Here is a 23,833-nt window from a genome sequence, read left to right on the forward strand (position 1 = left end):
GTCCGGTGCTAGTCTCTCTCTCTCTCTCTCTCTCTCTCTCTCTCTCTCTCTCTCTCTCTCTCGTTCGGTCGTTCCGACGTTCCCCTTAAAAAAACCTCTCTCTCTTAAAAAACCCTAACCCGCACGGCCACAGCGACCGTCCGACGATCCCTGCCCTGACTGGTCGTCATTTCCCTTACCCTTCTTCTTCCCTCTCTCTCTCTCAGGCGCTCACATTGCCTTATCCGGTGGCCACAACGACTGTCCGGCGCCCTTATCCGTAGCTTGTCACTGCCCTGCCCTGTCCGCAGCTCGTCACTGCCCTACCCTATTCGCAGCTCATCCTTGCCCTGTCCGGTGCCCCTGTCCTTGCTATAGCTCGTCCCTGGCCTGCCCGACGCCCCTGTCCGCAGCTCGCTCCTACCCTGCCCTATCCGCAGCTCGTCCCACCCTTGCCCGGTGCCCCTATCCGTCCATCAGGTAAGAATTTTTTTAATTGTATATAAAATAATAATCTAATTCAGGTAATACTCGAACTCGACTCGAAAACTCGGACTCGACTCGACTCGATTTCTGCTCGTACTCGGACGAGTAGAGCACGAGCAGTGAATCCATACTCGATGCCCGAGTAGAGTCGAGTATGAGTAGGACTCGGGTAGGGCGAGCCGAGCATGAGCTGGGCAATACTCGGCTCGGCTCGACTCGACTCGTGTACAGCTCTAGTGACAATATGAACATGTTGGATGAATAAACATCACTATGGACCCTAAGGAGGTTTCAACGAAGGAAGTCATTATCCCCACACTATTTCCCATGGTGTGGTCCACTTAAACCTTGAATATTCTTCACTTTTGGGATCGTGCCCTAAAATGAGCCAAAAAAATGGATGGACGGCATTGATAATATGGATGCGGATTACGTCTTACCCCTGCCCGAACGAATTAGATGGTAATCCGTCCGGGCAGGGCTCTGTGAGGCCCAACGTGATGTAACCAATGTAAGGTAAGTGTTTTATCCACGCCGTTCATTGCTTTTATTAGATCATTTTAAAGTATGATCTGAAAATTGAAGCACGTCCATAGCTCCAGTGGACCACACCAATGAAAGCTGTAGTGATAATGACACCGACCATTGAAACCTTTCTAAGGGCTACCGTGATGTTTTTTTACTATCCAACCTATTCATAACGTCATGTAGACGTGGATGAAGTGAAAACAAAAATATCAGATTGATCCGAAACTTCTCCATCTCCCAAGAAGTTTTTAATGGTGTACGTTCAATCCTCACTTTGTGGTCCATTTAATACCTGTGCCTACCTCATTTTTTGGATCATATCTTAAAATAATCTAAGAAAAACGATGAACGGTGTGGATAAAACACATACATCACATTAGGCCCCACGGAGCCCTGCCCGGACGGATTACTCCCGCACAGTAATCCGTCCGGGCAGGGCTCTGTGGGGCCTAACATGATGTATGTGTTTTATAAAAATGAGGTAGGCACAGGAATTAAATGGACCACAAAGTGAGGATTGAACGTACACCATTAAAAACTTCTTGAGAGCTAGAGAAGTTCCGAATCAATCTGATATTTTTGTTTTCACTTCATCCACGTCTACATGACATTAGGAATAGGTTGGATGGTAAAAAAACATTACGGTAACCCTTAGAAAGGTTTCAATAGTGGGTGTCATTATCACTACAGCTTTCATTGGTGTGGTCCACTGGAGCTATGGACGTGCTTCAATTTTGAGATCATACTTTAAAATGGTCTGATAAAAGCAATGAATAGCGTGGATAAAACACTTTCATCACGTTGTGCCTAACAGAGCCCTGTCCGGAAGGAGGGAGCGGATTGGATACTGAGCGCTTCAGTAGCCAAAAGGCTACTGAAGTGATATGGCAAAACGCCATTGGTTAGATACCAATGGTATGTTCCCTTGGTATAAATGCTACTCCTTAAGATCAGTTAACGGATCTTTCTCCGTTTCCGCCGTGCACCCACTCGGCCATTAAATCGGATTATCATACTGTGAAAATTCAGTTGGGCCCACTGTGAATTTATGTGATTGATCCACACCTTCCATCTGTTTTTCCATCTAATTTTAGACGTTGAGCCCAAAATTGAAGCTTATAAAAATCTCAAGTGGACCATACCACATGAAACAATGGAAATAATGATTTCCACCGTTGAAACCTTTCCAGGCCCCACAGCAATGTTTATTTTTCATCGAAACTGTTCAAAGGATCCAAAAACATGGAAGAAGGAAAAAATATATATATGATCTTGATCCAAAACTTCTGTGGCCCCCATAATTTTTCAACGGTATAAATTCAATTCACACTGTATCCTTTGGTGTTGTCGATTTTAGCCTTTTATATGCTTATGTTTTGAGCTAAGGCCCTCAAATTATCTTATAAAATGGATGGACAGACTGGATAAAATACATAAATCACGGTGGACCCCACAAAGTTTACATAGTACGTAATCTGCTTCCCTTGGCCACGTACTAGTAAACTCCACATACGTATTTTCTGGCCGCGGATTTCCCACGAAAGGCTTTCGTAGGAAGTTCCCGCACTGGGAACCTAGGTGGGGCCCACTGTGATGTTTGTGAGAAATCCTCCCCTTCCATCTGTTTTTTGAGTTTATTTCAGGACATGATGCCAAAAATGAACCATATCCAAAGCTCAAGTGGGCCGTACTAAAGGAAAATATTGTCAGGAAAATTCCTACTGTTAAAATCTACCTAGGTTCGACAGTGATGTTTACGAGCCATCCATACCGTTAATAACTTCATTCCTACTAGGATGAACTGAAATCACAAATATTAGCATAACTCAAAACTTTCGTGGCCCATGAATATTTCAACCGTGAACGTCTGATTATCACGTTTTTGGCCCACTTGAGCCTTAGAAACGGTTCATTTTTAGCTTGATGTCTTGAATTGAACTCAAAAAATGGATGGACAGGAAGGATTTCTAACAAACATTACATTGACCCCACCTAGGTTCCCAGTGCAGGAACTCCTGTGAGAGTCTTTCACAGGAAATCTGCTTCCTTTTATTTCTTAAGATAAACAATTATCCGTGCGTGGCGGCCTAAACGGAAAAGCATCCCTAACGGATCTCCGTTGGAAGATCATTTATTGGAAAGAAACAACCGATTAGTATCCACTAATGCTATTTTGCCACATCACTTCGTCTAGCATCTCAATCCGCCCCCCAAACGGATTGGGACGAAGATTTCCTGTGAAAGCCTCTGGAAGGAAGTTTCTGCGCAAAGATGCTGGGTGGGGCCCACCGACATGTTTTTGATAAATCCACTCTGTCCATCTGTTTTTCTAGATCATTTAAGGACTTGGGATCAAAAATTAGGTGTATCTAGAACTCAAGTGTGACACACGAGAGGAAACAGTGATCATTCAATGAGCACCGTTGAAGCATTCTTATGCCCAAAAAATTATTGTATCAGTCTATATTTTTGGTTTTTTCACTTCATCCCATCGACAATGACCTTATAAATGGTTTGGATAACATATAAACATCAAGGTAGAGCCTAGGAATATTTCAACGGTAAAAATTTCTTTCCCTAAATTTTCCTCTCGTGTGACCCAGTTGAATTTTTTATCCACCTCATTTTTTGTGGTACTCCCTAAAATGAGATCTTAAAACAGATGGACGGAATGGATTTCTCACATACATTGTAGTAGGCCCCACCCAGATCCTTGTGCAGGAACTTCGTGCGAAAGGCTTTCGCAGGAAATCCGCGTCCGACGGATTGGGTAGGACGTAATCCGCGTCCCATACATGCACAGTGAGCCCCACAGAGTTTACTCAGCATGCAATCCGCTTCCGGCAATTAAGGCCGCTTGCTTCCTTTTTTAAAAACGATGATTCAATTCATCCATCGTAATCGAAGTCAATATGTACCTTCCAATGGTGGATATCACTGCAACATGGAGCATATACTGAAAACCACACTGATCGGACGATCTTAACCATCCAAACTGGTGATCCAAAAATTGAAACCATAAATATAAAATAAAATATTATGGTACGCTGTTCAAATTTAAGGGTAAAAATCTTGATCCTTTAGATCATGGCGATTTTCAGGTCATGATCTTTCTGTCAACGATGTCCACGGTTGGGATGATCCATATCCACTAAATAAATGGTCGAATATTTGAAAGCGTTGTAGGTAATTTGAAACCATAAATATATAATTAATGAAAAATTGTTCATTTAAGGTGGACCATTAAAAATTTTCATTTAACCGTCCAATAAATGTCCATTAATCTCAGAAATATGATACTATATAATTCATCTGAAAGGAATAGTATAATTTGGACAGTTTAGACAAACTTAATCTTTGAAAAATGTGCAACGCTTATACGTGCCTGAGTATGAACCATCGCCCTATGGCGGAGCACAAAGGCTTTTCTTTTTCGGTTTTTTGAAAGCCGCGGAGCGCCACGCCACGTCATTTTGAATTAGTTCAAATAACTTGACCAAGATCATCTACAACATCTGTTGAAGGAAGCCTGTGCATCACTGAAGATTGATCTAAACCTAATGTATGTGTAAAATCAACTCCACCCATCAGTTAGGAAACCTTATTTTCACCGTACATAAGAATAAAATCAATCTAAATCCTAAGTGGTCCACTGTACAGAGGCAGAAATATAAAATGATGGCTAAAACCAACAAACTCACTATTTTTGGGAATACGAGATATTTTCCGAGACTTTTTTTTGACATTTATCTTCATTATAATGGGCCTGAACCAAATAATGGATTGGATGGCATATAAAGAGCGGGGTGGCAGTAGATATGTTTCTATGGTGAACGTCCTTTCACCAAGTACAAATCAGATAAGCTTTAAATCATCCTAATTTTTAGGATCAGGCGCTAAAATGAGCCATGGAAACTGATGGACTGATCGGATGACGTCCGCATTATGGTTGACCCACAAAGGTCGAGTGTTGCACCGGTCTGTCTACAAACATGTGTTGTAGCAGATCCTGATCCCAAACAACCTCATAAACAATAAATACTACAGCCATTCGCACGAGAGAAAATAGTAAATATTCATTGCATCTTACACTCTAACATGGCATAAGTATGTGAGATCTAGGCCGTTTACTGTGTGGATCTCAATAAATAAAAAAAGTTTCCATCCTAAACTTCATACTTCTTAAGCAATGAAATGGGATTAAGATGTACTTTGAACTTTAGACGGTCGGAAATTTCCTTCAAACAGTTCATTTCCCATATTTATGGGACAAAGGATATGCACGATCCGCGTGGGAAACGGATTGGCTACTCCCCCTGCCACCGGCCCTGTGGCTGGTGGTCAGTGCTCCATGGATCCAACCATGATGTATGTGTTTCATTCGTTCCATTCATCCATTTTTTAAGATCATTTTAGTACTTTATCCCAAAAATTAGAGGTATATAAATCTCAGGTGGTCCACACCACATGATCACAATAGTGATTGGATATCCACCATTAAAATCCTCCTAAGGCCACTGTACTATTTATTTGACATCCAATCTATTTATTTGGTCATACAGGCCCAGATGAAGGGAAAAAACAAAAATCAGCTTGATCCAAAACTTTCATGGCCACTAAATTTTTTTTAATGGTCGACACTCATTCAACACTATTTCCTGTAATGTGGTCCACTTGAGAATGGGATATATCTCATTTTTAGTCTCATACTATAAACATTTCTGTAAAAATAGATGGACGGAATGGATGAAACACATACATCATGATGGGGCCCACAGAGCACCGACTACCAGCCATTGGTTGGTGTCGGGGGAGTAGCTAATCCGTTCCCATCGGCGTGAGGATTGGTCAGCATCCCTATATCTTTGTTCTATTATTAGCATGTAGTAGTGTGATTCTTTTCTTAAACATCAACTCGCGCGAATAGATGCAATGTTTTCTTGGGAGAAATCCTGATTGAAAAGAGCCTCTCCGCCCTTTCACCTTTTCGCGAGAATCCGCTTTCTACCAGAGAAAAGATCCCCGCTCTCTTCCGTGGTTAGAGGTAGGCATCGAGCCGAGTCGAGGTGGGCCAAGCTTGGCTTGGCTTGGCTTGTCCATGATATACTTGAGTTCGAGCTTGAGCTCAAGCTTGGCCTCGAGCTCAATATTGAAGCTTGGCTTGTTTGCCAAAGCTGTCGAGTCGATCTAGTGGTTCAAGTCGAGTCAAGTTTACCTCGAGTCGAGCTCAAGCTTGTTGGGTGAGAGAGTAATGGATTCTGTTCTTAATCCTCCTTCATTGATGAAAAATTCAAAAATCTTAAGAGAATCAAAGCAAAACTCGATAAAAAAAAATCAAATAAAGCTTCGAATCGGATGAGGAAACCTGTAAGAACCGTTCTGCTCTTGATCTTCTTCCACCAGCAGAAATCCAAGTACTAAAAAAGAAACAGAGCAGAACATAGATCAGAAATCCAAGTAAAGAGCTCTAGCCAATCAGATCATTGAATTTCCTTAAAGCTCTAACAAATCTAAGAAGAACCCATTTCGAATTTCTTGGGTTTCTCGCCTAAGAAGTAGATCTCAAGATATTGAAATCATACTATTGTGGAGCTGAAATGAAAACTGGTGGTAGTGGTTGGGGTGCGCGTGCGGTTGGCAGTGGGCAGAGAAAGAAAAGAAAGGGAAAGGTAAGGGGGTGCATGCGGTTGGGTAGAAACTCTAGAGTTTGTTTTTTATTATTTTTTTTATTTTTAAGTTTAAACTTAAAACTTATATTAATATAATATAATATTTAATATATTTATTAATCGAGCCAAGTCGAGCTCAAGTTCAAACTTCGAGTCAAATTGAGTTGAAATGCCCCTGGTCGAACTTGGCTTGAGCTCAACTCAAGCTTCAAATAATTAGCTTGGCTCGACATGAATCGACCATTCAAGCCGAGTCAATCCGAGCGGACTCGAGCAGAGCCGAGCGAGCTTTTCGAGCTAGCTTGGCTCGTGAACAGCCCTACCCGTGGTAGAACTCTCTCTCTCTCTCATTTCACATTCGCAGATCATACATTCGATCTAGGGTTTCTCTCTCTATCTCTTTTCCCTTTTGCATTTTTCATTCGCAGATCAGACATTCGATCTAGGGTTTCTGACTCTCTCTCTCTCTCTCTCTCAGAGATTAGGTGAAAGCTAAAAATCCCCAACTGAGGATAGCAAGAAATGGGTCAGATCCAATACTCTGAGAAATACTTCGATGATTCCTACGAATACAGGTCCGTACGTTGCACATACCTCTTCCATTATCCTTTCTTTTTTCCGAAATTTTGATAGATCTCAGCAATTTTTAATTAATTTCTGTCTTTTTTCTGTATGAAATTTTTTATAGGCATGTCGTTCTTCCGCCAGAGGTTGCGAAACTGAAGCCGAAGAATCGGCTCCTCTCTGAGGTAAATTTCGATCCAATTAGGGTTTCAAATTTTCAATCTGCACCTCTGCTTTCTTTCTTTGAGTTCTCACATAAATCGGACGTGTTGCTATGTGGAACATGATCTGTACCGTTTATTGAGTGGGCCTTCTGTGGGATTGGCTGTGGTTTTGTGATCTATATGATTGGATGATTTGAAATGCATGATTGATGAACAATGATGGATGGTGTAAAGGAACAATAGCGATGGTTGCCACTTAATGGGTAGGGCCAACTGATCAGTTCAATTTATGGATGGTTGTTCATCATAGTGGGGACCACCCATGAACGGTTGAAATCATGCGCTCCCCATGTTTGGATTTTGCAGCTACGGAGATAAGGAAACTAGAGTGCCATAAGTTAGAATTTCCCTTCTGAAAAAGATGGTTTTTTTTTTTGCACCATGCACTCTAGTTTTTGTTTGTAGTTTGTACTAGTGGGGTCCGTGATGTCATTCAGTGATCCAGGATGTGGGTCCCACCACTTTGGTAGCCATGCCCCATGGATCTCCTCAATAGACAAAATTCCAGTGATTCAATTCGTGGCCTGCACATAGCCAGCTTGTGATAGAAGTGCAGCAGAAGTCCACTTTCAATTGAGAAAATGGCCAAAATTGGTGGCTAGGATCTTCCAATCTGCAAGATAGTTTTGGGCCATGGTCCATCCATGGTAGGTTGCATCAGACCAACTGCCTTGCTAACTGAAATATGTGCCCCACTTATGCAAGTTAAAAACTCTTACAATCAGATGGTTCGTATGTTAGGGTGAATTGTTTTATTCTCCAAGTTGTTTTGTAATTTACAGCAACAATACACAAACTGAAAGAAAATGGTCATTTGTTTTTGATCACTTGATAGAAGGGGTGGCGTGCAATCGGTGTCCAGCAGAGCCGTGGTTGGGTCCACTATGCCATCCATCGGCCTGAGCCCCACATAATGCTCTTCAGGAGGCCCCTCAATTACCAGCAGCCTCAGGAGAATAATCAACACATGGTCATTGGTAAGTGATGATGTGTGTTTTCTGTGTAGAAATGTTGTTGATGGTTGCCAGCAGTACCGTGAACTTGGACTGGTCTTTCTGTTGACTATAGCTTTTCATGGTTGGTGCTATTTTGGCATTTAAATGTGGTTGCGATGATTCTAGTTAAATAGGATTTGTGGAGATTTGGGTGTATTCCTTGTATCATGGTGTGGATGGAATTGCTCTTCTGGTTTTGTTTTTGGACTGTGCTGGCATAACCTGTGTGGGTGTATGGAGATATTGTGGAGAAGGGGTAGACTCTTATCTTAGTTTTGCACCATTGAAAAGATGGCGCTGACTGATCCTCCAACATGCAGTGCTAACATTCAGCTATGAAAACCATCCAATTTGTGGGTCCCACTGTGGATCAAGAATGTTTATAAAATCACTCTGATGAATGAATCCTAACCATTCATTATGGCTACTAAATGGATTATTAAATTAAAATCAGTTGGTTGATTGTGTCTTCCACAGTGCAATTTTTGGTTAAGCTCCATTCACAGGTGGTCAGAGATTTGGACAGTCTGGTTGCCGAACAACTGTGTGATGTATATGATTTGAAGTCATCACCATTTTACAATGGTTTAAAACTAATGTTGGAGTCCAAGGCCGTTCACCACCCCCTTGAGGCGTTTAGTTGGTTAAAGTTTCCTGTCCTTGTATCTACACAAGTTATGCAAGTTGTTGAGGGCAAAATCTGGGTGGCTCTCCACTTCAACTCTCGAGGTCCGACCCGCTTCAATGTCTCGAACCTGCACACTAACTAGCACAGGAGACCCTGGCTAAGCCGGGGGACCCTCCAATGCCCAAGTCAGGTCAAGGGAATCTGGGTCTAAGTTGAAGAGTAGAGGGAGAGTGCAAGATGTTGCGTACCTGTAGCAATGGGGTCTCCCTTGTATTTATACCTGACTGTTGGACGGGCTGGGTCCGCTAATCTCGGCACGATTCACTCAATCAGTGGGATTTTCAGATCGTGGAGATATTGCGCGTAACCTTTGGATCGTGTAGCGTATCCGTGGGCGAGGTCATCGGTCACGTCTATATAAGGCAATTGCTTAATTTAGCGTTTGAGGCGTCCGATTTCCGTCCCTGGTTTTGGCTCGGGACATCTTTCTTTGGACAACGATGAAGATGAGGATGAAGACGAGCCCCCGGCTAGGATATCCTTCTTCAGATGAGGATGAGGACGAGGACGAGGCTCTGACTCGGATGTTTTTCTCCAGGTGAAGTTCCCCATGACCGGCGTGGGGTCACCATCTGGAAACCTACTCACCCAACATGATGTTCTTTTCCTGAGGTCCTATCGTTGATTTGCTAGTCGCGTATTGTATCATGAGTCCGAGCTGAGCTTTCGTCTGATCGGAGTATGACTTAGGAGTATGACTTAACTTCACTTATCTGTTAAGCATTCTGGAGGTCCTCCTTTCGAGCTCTGATTTAAGCGGCGGACCCGTCCTGTTGAGTTGAGTTTTCCTGCTACTTATGTTGTTCATATCTGGTCAGTTATTAGAGAATCGGCCTGGAGTGTTCGGTCTGAGCGCTATCCTATTTGTTGCGGCCTTAGATCACTCCGAGCTGATCCTAGCCTCGGGGTAGGAGCGCCACTGTGACTTAACAATGAATCCCTCAGTTGTGTGTACCACATCGGATGTTCGCGTGTTCGATCGGATTTAGTATGATAACGACCCTCGGAGTTATAAGGGGCTTGGATCTTACCATAACAGAAGCCCCCTACTCTTCGAGGTCGAATGCGGATTCGGAGAGTAATGATAATTGGAAGATTGGCCGTTTCCTCTGCCACGCTCTCCACGTGCGCCATTGTCATCATGACCTCTACGTTCGACGCGTCGCATCCTCGGGATTTCTCGTCCACGAGCCAGTCTCTAGTGGACGCGTGGCGACGGTTAAGATTTCGAATCATCGCTCACCAATGACTGATCGCCACGTATACTCCGGAGAGCGTTCGAGCGACGCTTCCCCTGCTCGTGCGCCGCTTTCGTTACTCGGAGTCTGACACTTAATGGCAGGAGTGTACGACCGGGCAGGGCGTAAACCAATAACCGTTGGCCACGTATGCCTTGGAGTCGGCTCGCGAGGATTCGGCTGCGGCCATCAATGCTTTGCCATTAATGTGGAGATTCTCCCCTGGCTATATAACCTTCAGCCTTTCAGAAACGCTACCCATTTTCTCATTTTGAATCCTCACGGCTGTTGATCCTTGAGGAGGCGATTTCCGGTGAAGGCGATTCCGACCGACTAAGGATTCTGCAGCAGAAGCAATTCTCGGTGATTGTCCAGTGAGTCCAACACTTTATTAGCGCTTTTCTCTTCCTTCTATAAGATGTCGTTTGATATCTACACGGTCCGAGAAGACTTCGATGATTCCGAGCCGGGGCAGCTCAGATGACAGGAGAGGGGCATCCGAAGGCCCCTTAGAAGCAGTGCCCCTGTACCCTCCACCCCGAAGGAACAAGGAACAGGGGGCTCAGACGTGCTGAATAGTCAAGAAGAAGGCCACCCGAGCCCCCCGAGACTTGACAGCGTGCACTGCCGAGATGCCTGCGGTCGGGCGGGCCTCGGAGGTTGTTCCAGGAGGCTCTGTATTGACAGAGTCTCAAATGGAGCGGATCTGGTCGGAGTTCGAGATTCTGAACTCCGTGCAGATAAGGGCCTTGGAGCCCCATGACACCGCCGACGCACCTGCTGAAGGGGAAGTCGCCATTTTCCTCTGTGCACTGCAGTGTGGGCTCCGGCTTCCTCTACACCCTTTTGTCCGCGCCCTAACAGCCTACTTGGGGCTAGCTCCTGGCCAATTCACTCCCAATGCTTGGAGGGTTTTAATCTCTTCCTTTATCATCTGGCGTCAAGTTGGAAATCCAGAGTTGACACTGGAGGAGTTGGTAAATTTGTACTTGGTCAAACACGATAGTCACGAACCATGGTACTACTTCGCGACCCGAGGCAGCAAGGGATTGGGTCTGGTCATGAATCTTCCGTCCTCCAATAAGGACTGGAAGAATAAATGGTTTTGGGCTTCGGGTGAATGGGAGGCGCTGACGGCGGAGCTCGGATGCTTGATGACCCGGGTCCCTACCAGATTTTCTTCACCAGGTCGGACCACACACATGTTTTTTTTTTCGTATTTTTCTTCCTTCTGTCATAGTTGAACTCAAGTTTTCCTCTCATTTTCGTAAATTTCCCGAGGGGTTCACCTCTCCTTACTTCGGATCAGAAGAATCGAATCGACAAGGCACGGGCACGATCTGGAGACCTTCGTTCCTGGTCTGATCTGATTACAGCTGACAACCTTCATTGGTATGGGCTGTGTAAATCCAAACCATTCCCAACTTCTTTCAGTAAGTCTTTTTACTTTTTTTTTTTTTTTTCTTTCTTTTTAAAATCGAACCCTTTATCTTAGCTGCTGATTCCTTATTTCCTGTGTAGGCATGGCTGAGGCGTCCGGATCTCGTAGGAGAAAGGCCGCCCCGACTGTAGACGAGATGCTAAGGGCCGAGCTCGGAACGAAGACGGTCGTTCGGAGGCGGCAAGCGGCTCCTCGCGGTGAGGGCCCCTCGGCTCCAGTTTCTGTTGTTGCACCTCCAGCTGCAACCCCAATTTCTTTTGCTGCAACCTCGATTGTAGCACCTGCTGTGGCTGAGGCCGCAGCTGCCGATGCTATGTCTCCACATCCCCCTCTAGCCGTTGCCCCTCACACTATCGCAGCTCCCCCTGTAGCCCTTGCACGCTGCATTGCCGTTCCCTCTTCATCCGAGCGGGAGGAGGCCGTTCGGATGGCTGATGCCATGCTCTCCCCTCCCGAAGTCGGGGATGACCACAGGGCTGAGGCTCAGGCCTTAGTAGGGAGTAGAACTGAGGCCGGGGAAGCCATGGGATCGGCCCAGGTGGGGACGAGCGAAGAGAGATTCGAGCCAGGCTACCACATGTCCTGCCTGGCTCACTGGGCGGCGAAAAATGCCTCGGATGAGGAGATAGCCAACCTCCTTCATAAATCAGATGAATCCTTCATCAATGACATGACTTCTGTCTTCTACCGGGTACTTTCGTTATCCTTTCTTGCTTTCTGTTTTCGTTGTATTCAGATGCTTATTCTCTTTCCCCCTTTTTCTTTGTTTTAGTCCATCTCGAAGCTTCTTATAATTTGGGAGAGACTGCGGGAGTTCAAGAAGAGAGAAGCTGAGGTGGATGCCCTTAAAGGCGAGGCGAGGATCTTGCGAGATGAGGCGGCCTTCCTCCGGATGGAGCAAGCTGAACTGTGTCAGCAGCTTGAGGATGTGAGAGCTCGAGAACTCCAGCTGCAGGTGGCCATGAGCGAGCTTGAGACGCGATGCGGTGCGGTGGCGGACGAGCTGACACGAGGCAGGGCCCATGCGGATTCGCTGGCCAAGGAGAATGCCAGATTGGGAGAAGTCCTGGAGCGGACTAGAGCCAAGGCAATAGGAGAACAGAGTCGAGCCGTCTCCCAGGCGAAGGAGGCTCAGCGAGCTGAGGACGAGGCCTCCCTGGCCGTAGCGGTGGCCGCTGCAGTGGAGGCCTTCAAGGCTTCGAAGGAGAGGACGACTGAAGCCACCAAGTTTTACAACTGTGGCTTTGATGCCTGTATCGAAGCAGTCCAGGACTTGTATCCGGACCTCAACCTTGAGCCGTTGTTGCCCGAAGACGCCGGAGAAAAGCCTGCTGAAGATGTCCGCCCGGATCAGGGTCCCAGTTCCCCGGCTCCTCCTCCCCCTCCAACCTCATAGATTGGATCATTTACATTTTTCAAGACTTTTAGAAACTTGGTTTTTTTGAATGATGTGGTGGAGAATATTTTGACCCTCTGAAGAGGGCATGCGAATGATGATTTTTGACCCTCTGGAGAGGGCACATGGATGATGATTTTTTTTTCTTTATATGTAGTTAGTTTTTGGATGTTGATTGTTGTTTACCGACCTGATTTATTGACAGGTCGGTTTACTGCATTGCCGAGCCAACTCTTTGACGGGCCAGCCTGTTCCAATGTCGTCTTATAGAACTTGAATCTTTCACGATGTCACCGCTGTTAAGTCCGGATCCCTAAGGGATCGGCTTGTCCCACAACTGGCGAGGAACCTTTGATCTATCCGTTAGTTGGGTGATGAGCCGACTCTTCTGTCGAGGAGTCGGGTCATCCATTGGCTTTTCCCCTGACTAAGAGGGGATGCCTTGTCGACTTTTTGTGGGATAACGTTCTTTCCCCTTCTTTAAGGGATCAACTCGTTTAGTCCGCCTCTGCATATGAGAGACAACTTTTCCTTAGTAGATAATCTGTTCATGTAGATAGAAAGTGGTGAATTTCATTGAGAGCCTTAAAGGCTAGTCGCTCGGAGGCGTACATTTATTGAGAGCCTTAAAGGCTATTCTATCATGGATAGTAAACTTTTAGGTGTTCGGCATTCCAGGGATGGATCTCCTCGATAGACAAAATTCCAGCCATTCAATTCGTGGCCTGCACATAGCCAGCTAGTAATAGAAGTGCAGCAGAAGTCCACATTCAATTGAGAAAATGGCCAAAATTGGTGGCTAGGATCTTCCAATCTGCAAGAGAGTTTTGGGCCATGGTCCATCCATGGTAGGTTGCATCAGACCAACTGCCTTGCTAACTGAAATATGTGCCCCACTCATGCAAGTTAAAAACTCTTACAATCAGATGGTTCGTATGTTAGGATGAATTGTTTTATTCTCCAAGTTGTTTTGTAATTTACAGCAACAATACACAAACTGAAAGAAAATGGTCATTTGTTTTTGATCACTTGATAGAAGGGGTGGCGTGCAATCGGTGTCCAGCAGAGCCGTGGTTGGGTCCACTATGCCATCCATCGGCCTGAGCCCCACATAATGCTCTTCAGGAGGCCCCTCAATTACCAGCAGCCTCAGGAGAATAATCAACACATGGTCATTGGTAAGTGATGATGTGTGTTTTCTGTGTAGAAATGTTGTTGATGGTTGCCAGCAGTACTGTGAACTTGGACTGGTCTTTCTGTTGACTGTAGCTTTTCATGGTTGGTGCTGTTTTGGCATTTAAATGTGGTTGTGATGATTCTAGTTAAATAGGATTTGTGGAGATTTGGGTGTATTCCTTGTATCATGGTGTGGATGGAATTGCTCTTCTGGTTTTGTTTTTGGACTGTGCTGGCGTAACCTGTGTGGGTGTATGGAGATATTGTGGAGAAGGGGTAGACTCCTATCTTAGTTTTGCACCATTGAAAAGATGGCGCTGACTGATCCTCCAACATGCGGTGCTAACATTCAGCTATGAAAACCATCCAATTTGTGGGTCCCATTGTGGATCAAGCATGTTTATAAAATCACTCTGATGAATGAATCCTAACCATTCATTATGGCTACTAAATGGATTATTAAATTAAAATCAGGCGGTTGATTGTGTCTTCCATAGTGCAATTTCTGGTTAAGCTCCATTCACTGGTGGTCAGAGATTTGGACGGTCTGGTTGCCGAACAACTGTGCGATGTATATGATTTGAAGTCATCACCATTTTACAATGGTTTAAAACTAATGTTGGAGTCCAGGGCTGTTCACCACCCCCATGAGGCGTTTAGTTGGTTGAAGTTTCCTGTCCTTGTATCTACACAAGTTATGCAAGTGGTTTTGTTTTGTTTCAAGTTTTGGAGATTTTGGGTTTTTATCTTTTTTCATTTCTTCAGGAGAAATAGTCACACAGCTGCTGTATGTGAACTATCCCAGACAAGCAATTCTCACCTACCAACTTTTCATGTGTAGAATATCCTGCCCCGGGCCACAAAATGATATGATTACTTGGTTTGAACTTGAGGCAAATCCACATACCATGTCGGCCAGACAATTACATTTAGTCATGTGATTAGCTAGCTGTCCATTAGCTGTACATCGATTTTGACTTATTAGCGTACCCAATGAGCGGATTGGCCTAATTTCTATAACAGGTTTCGTGATGACTCACCTTTTGCATGTGTAGCGAATATTTTGCAAATGTAACACCTGGCTGGATACAATGCAGAATGTGAAAGTTCATATGCAGTTGCTGCATGTGATCATTTTCTCTTATTTTCTTTGTGCAGGGTGCAGTGTGGGAGTTGTTAATATTTGCCATGTGCTACGCTAGCTAACAACAACATTTTTAAAATGGTTACAATTCATTCAATGCGCAGTTGGTGGCATGCATTTATGGCCGTACATTTACCACAATCCCTGTAAAGATTGGATCATTGCCCAACCATCACGATCATCTGTGACCGTCTGTTTTTGCCCAATTGAATTGGACCATTTGATTTTATAGATCCCAGACCCAGTTGAATGATAGGATTGATTTCTGTGGTTCTCAAGCTGTCCTCCATCCAGATTGAGCCCCACTTGTTAGATGGGTCACCATGATTTGGTACTGTGGTGAGTTGGCACCTTAGCCTAACCAATACCTCACGACTTCGAATGTCTGGGCCCTGTTTAGTAAAGAAGATTGTTGCTGGGATGGTATTGACAATGAGTGACCCTTGCTTGAAAAAATCATCTTGATGGGAAGATCCTAATCTTCCAAAATTTAGCTGTTTTCTACTCCATGAACGGGTTAGTTGTATTTCTTTTTTAATAATCTATTTGAAGGCCTTGATAAAAAAGGGTTTGGGATCTTCTGATTCTGAAGATTTTTGGGCATATAATTCATGGCCATGTACACGACAAGAAAAGCGGCCTAAGCTGACCGATGGCCCATCCCTTTACCCGCGGCCAGTTTTACCGGCTGCGGGCAAAGGCTACGCCCTATAAAATAATTTTTAAAAAAAGCCCTAATCTATTTGAGCGCCTACTCTCTCTCTCTCTCTCTCTCTCTCTCTCTCTCTCTCTCTCTCTCTTGCGTGCTCTCCCTCCCTCTCTCTGCCTCTCCCTCTCCCTCTCGCGCGCTCTCCTTCTCCCTCTCTCTCACTCTCGCGTGCTCTCCCTCTCCCTCTCTCTGCCTCTCCCTCTCCCTCCCTCTCTCTGCCTCTCCCTCTCCCTCTCCCTCTCCCTCTCCCCCTCGCATGCTCTCCCTTTCCCTCTCCCTCTGCCTCTCCCTCTCGCTCTCCTCTCACTCTCACTCTCCCTATCTATCTCTCTCTCAAAACCCTATTCCTCTCTCCCTCTCTCTATCTCCTCGGCCCTCTGCTGCAGTTCGGTCTTCTGCTGCTCATTGATCTCGGATTCTCATCCATCTCAGGTATGCTTTGTTGAATACAAATCCCTAATTAGGGATTTGCGTTGTCGAATCCATTTTTAGGGATTTGCATTGTCGATTTCCTGTCTCTTTTTTTTCAGCTCATTTATTTCACATATCAGTTACTGATTTCTTATCTTGTGTTGGGCTGATTTGGGTCCTAGAAAGTAGCCCTGATGGAAATGGAATCCAGTAGCAAGGGCTGCTGCACATGTTTGGTTTCTGGGAAATGCTTGAAAATGGATCCTATTTCATGTTTTGGGGCCATTTTCCTTCATAAAAGTTGGGGAGCAAATTTTTGGAGATATCATTGGTCCTATTCTTGAAAGGTCCTATTCATGAAATGTTCATGTAGCTAGCCTTGAAATCTCGTCAATGATGCTAGATAGTCGCGGTTCATTTTCACTGTTTTTAGCTCAGCCACCAACTCGTAAAGAGATATGATAATGCTGAATAAAAAGACAAGATTTTCAAGCTGTGAAAATGTAGAAGGAAATTGGAAAGTAAAACTACAACACAAAAGGAAAAACAAAAAAACAAAAAAAAAGAAAAAGAAAAAAAAGAAAAGATAATGAAAAAGGAACAACTGTAGGGAGGAAAAGGGGGCATTAGCTTTGAAAATTCAGATTAACTCCAGTAAAGAAAAACAGTTTCCAAGATCTGAAAATGTGGAAATTCCACCAAAGAAAAAATAAAAAATAAAAAACCAAAGAGAATGGAATTGGGAGAAAGAAAAGAAATTCCAAGGCTTGAGTTTGGATCAGCCTATTTTTGGTCCTCATCCTAACACTACCTGGTGCAAATGATGGGCCGAGTAGATGTCACATACACAGCACAGTAGGCTCCACAGAGCTTTTTGCTGCACGGGAACGATACAAGTAGTATGAAATCTGCATCCTAATTTGCTGCACGGGAATGATACAACTATAAAATTAGAGAGGCCATCAAAGAACAGAAGGAAATCACCGTTCAGCTGATCAACTACACAGAGTGGTAAGTTGCTAATATCAGTACTTCCAGGTATGATGTCACTATACCGTGTCAGTTCCATTATTTATTGCATTAGGAACTCAACTTTTACAGTTGCTTGTTATGTTTTCTATAAGATATCTATGAACTAAAGGTTATTTGTGTGTACTATTGACACTCTTTGGGGATAGTTCATTGGATCTATGAGGAGACTGCATTTGCTCCATTAATAAGGAGATATTAGGTTTTACCTTTGATCCTTTTCCATGTGCTTGACCTTTGAAACCTGGGAACTGCAGGGAAAAAGTTTCTATAATTATGCTATTTAATTATATTTCATTTCTTAATATCTGTAACTTGCTTTTTTGTCTCATTTACTTTACTGATGGGAGTAGGTACATGTTTTTCTTAACTTGGGTTTCAATTGTTTCACTATGGAGTGTAAATAAATTGAGACAGAAACAACCCTGGAAGCATATCAGATTATCAGTTTTTAATTGAGTGGCTTACAGTTTTTTTCGGAAAATGTTCCAGACACTAGAAAGGAAAGAATCTTTGAATCTACTGTCTTGTCTCACAAGTTTCTATAATTATGCTATTTAATTATATTTCATTTCTTAATATCTGTAACTTGCTTTTTTGTCTCATTTACTTTACCGATGGGAGTAGGTACATGTTTTTCTTAACTTGGGTTTCAATTGTTTCCCTATGGAGTGTAAATAAATTGAGACAGAAACAATCCTGCTTCTCGTTTCTCAATTGTAATTATATCATTTTCAATTTGGACCTGAAAAAACAGGGCTTTAATGACAATGAGCATTTGATTGTCATATAATTTCATCCAAGTATTAGGAAAAGCAAAATATTTGTTAAGCTTGATACATTTGTACTTCTTGTAGTGTCTCCTTCAGCATATCTCTTGTAAAAATTGCTACTGCATTAGCTGAAGAATGGGATTGCTCTGTATAGGTAGCCATATGCAATTGGGAGCACATGATTTGTAGAGCTGTGGGAGCACTGGATCATTTCTCTAATTTAAATTTCAGTTTACTCAGTTCATAATTTCTGTGTTCAGATATCCCAAATACCAAAAACATTAGTTAATGCATACAAGAAAGTAGCAAGAACGTTGGAGGAAAAAGTGCACAATGTCCTAGATCAAAACCTTAAAAAACTATTGAGTCCTTATGATTTCGTTATATGTTCGGCAATCTCTGCACATAATTTGTGAATATCATTAGCCACTGAATGCATATACTTTCACATAAACCAAATGAGAATTCTTCTCTAAAAATTGAAAATTTTTTAAGGCATGGAACTCAACAGAAATTAAACTAGAATTCTAAAAACTCAACTGAAATTAAACTGGAATTCTAAAAACTCAACAAAAATGTTTCAAAGAGAAAAGGCCATTGACAAAATGAAAATGACTCTGATCAAGTGTTTGCCTCACTGTCATCTCATGCACATGCCAGTCCTCCTGACTAAGATAAGCCGAAGTCCTTTGATGAACGAACTCCTTCATCCCATGTCCATTATAGGTAATGTACCCTGATGTTTGTAAACATTTCAACGGCAGTAACAAGTCACACAGTTTTTTCTTTTCTTTTCTTTTCTTTTAAGAGAACAACTGTGAAACAAATTTGACATTTTGTTGCTGCCAAACAGGTATATGAGGTGCTGGACAGAGTTCCATGAAAAATCCAAATCAGCAAAAAGTTTTTGAATAGGTAAGCTGGGCTTGCTGTACAAAAAGTAAGAGCATCAGGCTGATCCATTCATTAGATGGGCCACACATGTAAGATTGCTGATTTTTTTAAACAGATAATTGTAGCACGTTATGTAGCACCTCTCACCCAAGCTTGGCCATAAATCAGTGAGCCGAGGCTCAAGACCACATATTTCCTCTTTGCTTGCAGCAATTTTTCATAACATTCATGTTTTATTGTCATTGGTTATCTGACCCAATGCCTGATTCCTACTTGCTGTAGCTTGGTAGTCATTGGTTGGATCCTTGTCGCGGGCACATTTGTCTTGTGTGGTGTATTTCTTCTTCTCCACAAGTAAGTGATATTGGGTTATGCTAATTATCTATAGTATACCAATTGATTTGATTATATCATGTGCCACCTTGAAATTTGATGCAACAAATGCATGGTTAATGTCAATACTCCATGTGAAATTTTAAATGGTTTTCTCATCTCCTTTCAAGTGGCTGTTGGAAGCATTTTTAATGTACATTTTGTAGTGGATGGTCAGGCCTTGAATCTCTAATACATGACGCCATCTTTCGTCTTAGTTAACAATGATTGTGTTAGAGATATTTATCTCTAATACACGAGTTCATCCAAGATCTCTTATACATAATTATTACTGTTAACTAAAATGAGATGAACTTATTTCTAGGCGTCTACCAAACATAGCCTAATTTCCATGAAATAGAGAGAAAATTCAATAGTAAATTAGAAATTCAATAGTAAATTAGACGGGGATTTCGTCAAAATGCAATTAGAGGTCATAAAGATTGAAATTCATCTTCATATTTGAGTCACTTTTCTAGATAGGATTATTGTCAAAATGCTCCAACTCCACTTTTTAGAAGAAAAATAAACAATCTTGGCATTTACAGTTTATTCAGAGTTGTTATATATGAGAATGAAGTTGCTAATCTTGATAACCATATGATGTATGCTTTGTATGTTTATTGAGTTGACTTATATTGCAAGGTCATATCAAAATTTATGCAAATCCACTTGTCATTGCTGAATACCTGTGTATATTGTTAAGAGATGCGCATTACGTATATAGGGAGTTATTTGATACTCTGGCAGCGTATGACACTTAACAATATATTTCTTGTTTGTAGAATCATTGATCTATTGTACAACTAAGTAACATGTTTTTTGTATCAAATCCATTTTGAATTTTATTGTCCCTCTAGTGAAGATGGTTTGGATTTTTGGGGCGGCTCATGCAGGTGAAATACCTTTGAATCATGAAAGCAACTCACAAGACTAATGTAGATTTTTACTTTGGCATGTGAAATCATTTCTTTTATGGACACGATATGTACTAAAAACCTTCTTGCAGTCATCAGGATATTTGTGTCGGGACCTGTACCATTTTAGTTCTGTCTTTCTTCAATAAAGCAGTGGTGTGTCTATATTGAACTGAAACTTGAATTTAATGTCTGGAACATGCTAGATTGGGCTCTTAGTCAATTGGTGAGTTTTGGACTCTGTTTAGCATCTCTGTTTCAGCATTTCACTAAGCATGCACACCATCCTTATGCATCTTATTCCATGTTGATATTTACATTCAAGTTGACGTTCTTTTCAGAGTGATGCAGAGAAATTATTATCTGTAGTTTATCTTGGGTTTGGAATTTTGTTTCTGTACTTGATTATTTCATTGCTTCACGTATGTTTAACAAGTTAATAATTTCAACAGATAAATAACTGATTAGAGTTTTTTGTCCATTCAAAACATTGGAACTGATGGTTCTTTCATTTTCAGCTGACTGAGAGGATCACTATTCTGTCTACCTACTATTATGGTGAGGATCAAACCACCCAAGATCCCATAAGTTTATGATGTGCTCCATATTTCTTGTTCTTTTCATTTATTTCTATGAATAACGTGATGGAATTCACCATATCTTCCTGCCAATGGTGTTTTGGGATTTGAGTGTATTCTAAAATCCCATTTTGCAGGTTTTTTGAAATGCAATTTTGAGGTGAAGACTCTTTCTTGCAATGTGCTCTGTTGCAATCACTTGAGTGGTTTTGTTAACATCTGTTCAACTTTAGGTTGCTTGCATTTATGAGTAGGTTTTGATGTTTCATGTGTTGACTATTACAAAATGATTTAATTGTGTTTTAAATTTCTTTGAACCCTTCAGGTACATTTAAATTGACACCTCAGTTTACAGAGGATTATCCAAATAAGCCACCAACAGTTCGGTTTGTTTCTAGAATGTTTCATCCAAACAGTAAGTTGAAGAGACAAGTAAACATTATTTCTGTTTGCCTTTAAAAAAAAGCTATTGTTTGCCTTTTACGTATTTAGATCAGACCAGCTGTGTTCATTCTTATGCCTCTGTACATCAACTGATTGGGAATGGTATGAAATCATTTGACCTTGTTCCTAGCATTGGAAACTTTTTCATTACTTGTACTCTCTCATATGATATTTGCTAGCTATCAGTAGATTGAATTGTTGGGAATTTCAGTTTTATCCATCTGAATTGTACCATCATTTGCCCTTTTACTTCCCATCAGATTTTATACCTCTTGATTTAAAATAAAAAAATCTTATATTCTATTGCACCCATATTTGCTATTTACATCTCGAAGCATGGGTCTCCAGTCTCCTTTTCATTTCCTGGAAATTCAGGTTTTCATTTTCCATTGTGTATCAAACTGAAACTGAAGATTACAAGGCACTTCTTGATTAAAATGTTACTGTTTTCATTGGCAATTGTATGTTCTATTAGAATAAAAGTAAAGATAGCTAGGACACTTCTTTCCTCTGTACAAGTTACATAGGCTCTTGGAAATAAGTAAGTTTTTGATTGCTTTAATATGTATTTTGATGCAATATTGAGTTGAATTCCAATCTCTAACTCTGATACCAATTAATTTCTTTTCGCTATTTTGTTTTGTAGGTTTTAGGCATGGATGAATGGGAGCTATAGATCGATGGATTTTATTATTATTATTATTATTTTGAAACTATTCGATTTATTATTGTAAATATTATTCGCGGCAGCTCGATGCATGTGAAGGGGCCACATAGGCATGTATTTTTTATTAGGAAAACAATCACTAGGCACAATCGACTTCCTAAGAGGAATGTGAAATCAAGTGGGCCTTGACCAAAAAGGTCAATGATAAGGTCCATCATTTTATGAGTTGGAGAGGCAGAACTCATAAAATCGGACTCACTGTGAGTCGGGCATCTATTTTGTGTCATTTCCTCCTCTTTTTATTATAAACTGAATGTTTGCAATCTAATGAGCCTGTACATCCAAAACTGCAGGCAACATGAAGCTGCCATAGGCAATGGAAAAGAGAGCTTAACTAGTAAGGCATAGGGAAATTTTATTTAAAAAAAAAAAAAACAAATCACAATTATAGATGCGTTTACAAATGCATATGCATTATGGAATTAGGAGCCTAAATGCTAATATCAGTGTTAGTAAAGTTAAATCAGTCTCACATGGATCAAGAGCCAAAAATTCAAATACCATAACCTGCCGTACAAACCCTTGGTAAATCCCACATGCAGCGGCGGCCTGCACAACCGCCAGTAAAGCCTTTACCGACCGAGGCCTTACCGGCTGTTAGCAAACCGCAGGCAAAGGCTATGGCGGCGGTTTTCGGGGCCTTTGCCAGCGGTTAAGGCCAGTTTTTCTTGTAGTGGTAAATGGTTAACTCTCATCAAACCATTGGACTCCAGTTTCAGGAACTTGTGTCTGCAGCATGCGTTAGGAATCATAAGGTATTGCTCGTGGCTCCAGTTTGCTGAGGACTTAGATTTCCATACATGTAATGCAATGGATCTGTAATCTCGACTGTTCATCTGATCTTCACTATAAGATATACAGCTGGTGTCGCTGCTTCTAAAATCTTCACTACAGGAATTTCCTATACTTTGAAATTCTGACTGGTGCCCCTCTAATAGAGGGTTAGAAAGTTTATTTTTATTTTTATTTTATTTTAATACTCATATACATAGCGGTCCACCATTTAAATGGTTAGGATCGATGAATTTCCTAACAGAAGGACTAATGTGCTTAGCAAATACCACTTTGCGGAAGGTGACCTATAATTCCATTATGTGAGGGTGGTCTCACCTGCAACTAGTTGTGTGGTGTGCCCACTGGTGTTTTTATGGCATCCAACCGGTCTAACAAGGTTACCCCATAATAGAAATGGATTTTCCAAAAATAATGATGATCCATCCATTAAGTGGGCTACAATGTCAATTTCGAGGTCTTTGGATGGGGTATGGACTACCGGGTGTTGGAATGTATCATCATCGTCATCTAAGCCTTATCCTAATTAATTGGGGCTAGTTAAATAAATCCTGTTATGCTATATCACTGTAACAAGGGCCATACCTTCTCGCAGACCATACGTCTCCAAGTTTTTACTTATTACCTCTGTCCATTCTCATTTTGGCACTGGCACTGCC

The 23,833-nt window shown here is 42.1% G+C and overlaps 2 protein-coding genes and 1 long non-coding RNA gene across 4 annotated transcripts; all 3 read left to right on the forward strand.

Annotated features, from left to right (window-relative positions):
* The first annotated feature begins 5,896 nt into the window (after nucleotides 1-5,896).
* Nucleotides 5,897-8,601, forward strand: LOC131225415 (cyclin-dependent kinases regulatory subunit 1-like). The gene is made up of 4 exons (XM_058220948.1): nucleotides 5,897-6,030; nucleotides 7,141-7,237; nucleotides 7,351-7,411; nucleotides 8,286-8,601. Exons 2-4 carry the CDS (start codon nucleotides 7,185-7,187, stop codon nucleotides 8,433-8,435), a joined length of 264 nt encoding a protein of 87 aa, XP_058076931.1. The 5' UTR covers nucleotides 5,897-6,030; nucleotides 7,141-7,184; the 3' UTR covers nucleotides 8,436-8,601.
* Nucleotides 8,602-11,003: 2,402 nt separating this feature from the next.
* Nucleotides 11,004-14,560, forward strand: LOC131224961 (uncharacterized). The gene is made up of 3 exons (XM_058220397.1): nucleotides 11,004-11,559; nucleotides 11,893-12,503; nucleotides 12,585-14,560. The coding sequence occupies exons 1-3, from the start codon at nucleotides 11,004-11,006 to the stop codon at nucleotides 13,206-13,208; spliced, it is 1,791 nt and encodes a 596-aa protein (XP_058076380.1). The 3' UTR covers nucleotides 13,209-14,560.
* Nucleotides 14,561-20,111: 5,551 nt separating this feature from the next.
* On the forward strand, nucleotides 20,112-22,735 carry LOC131225416 (uncharacterized). 2 transcript variants are annotated; one of them, XR_009161345.1, is made up of 5 exons: nucleotides 20,112-20,612; nucleotides 20,726-20,859; nucleotides 21,152-21,191; nucleotides 21,537-21,626; nucleotides 22,302-22,735. It is a non-coding gene; the product is annotated as an uncharacterized LOC131225416 (long non-coding RNA). The 2 variants fall into 2 exon arrangements; XR_009161344.1 differs by having other exon boundaries at nucleotides 20,116-20,859.
* The last annotated feature ends 1,098 nt before the right edge of the window (nucleotides 22,736-23,833 follow it).

This window comes from Magnolia sinica, chromosome 14, assembly GCF_029962835.1.
Source record: "Magnolia sinica isolate HGM2019 chromosome 14, MsV1, whole genome shotgun sequence".
NCBI lineage: Eukaryota > Viridiplantae > Streptophyta > Magnoliopsida > Magnoliales > Magnoliaceae > Magnolia > Magnolia sinica.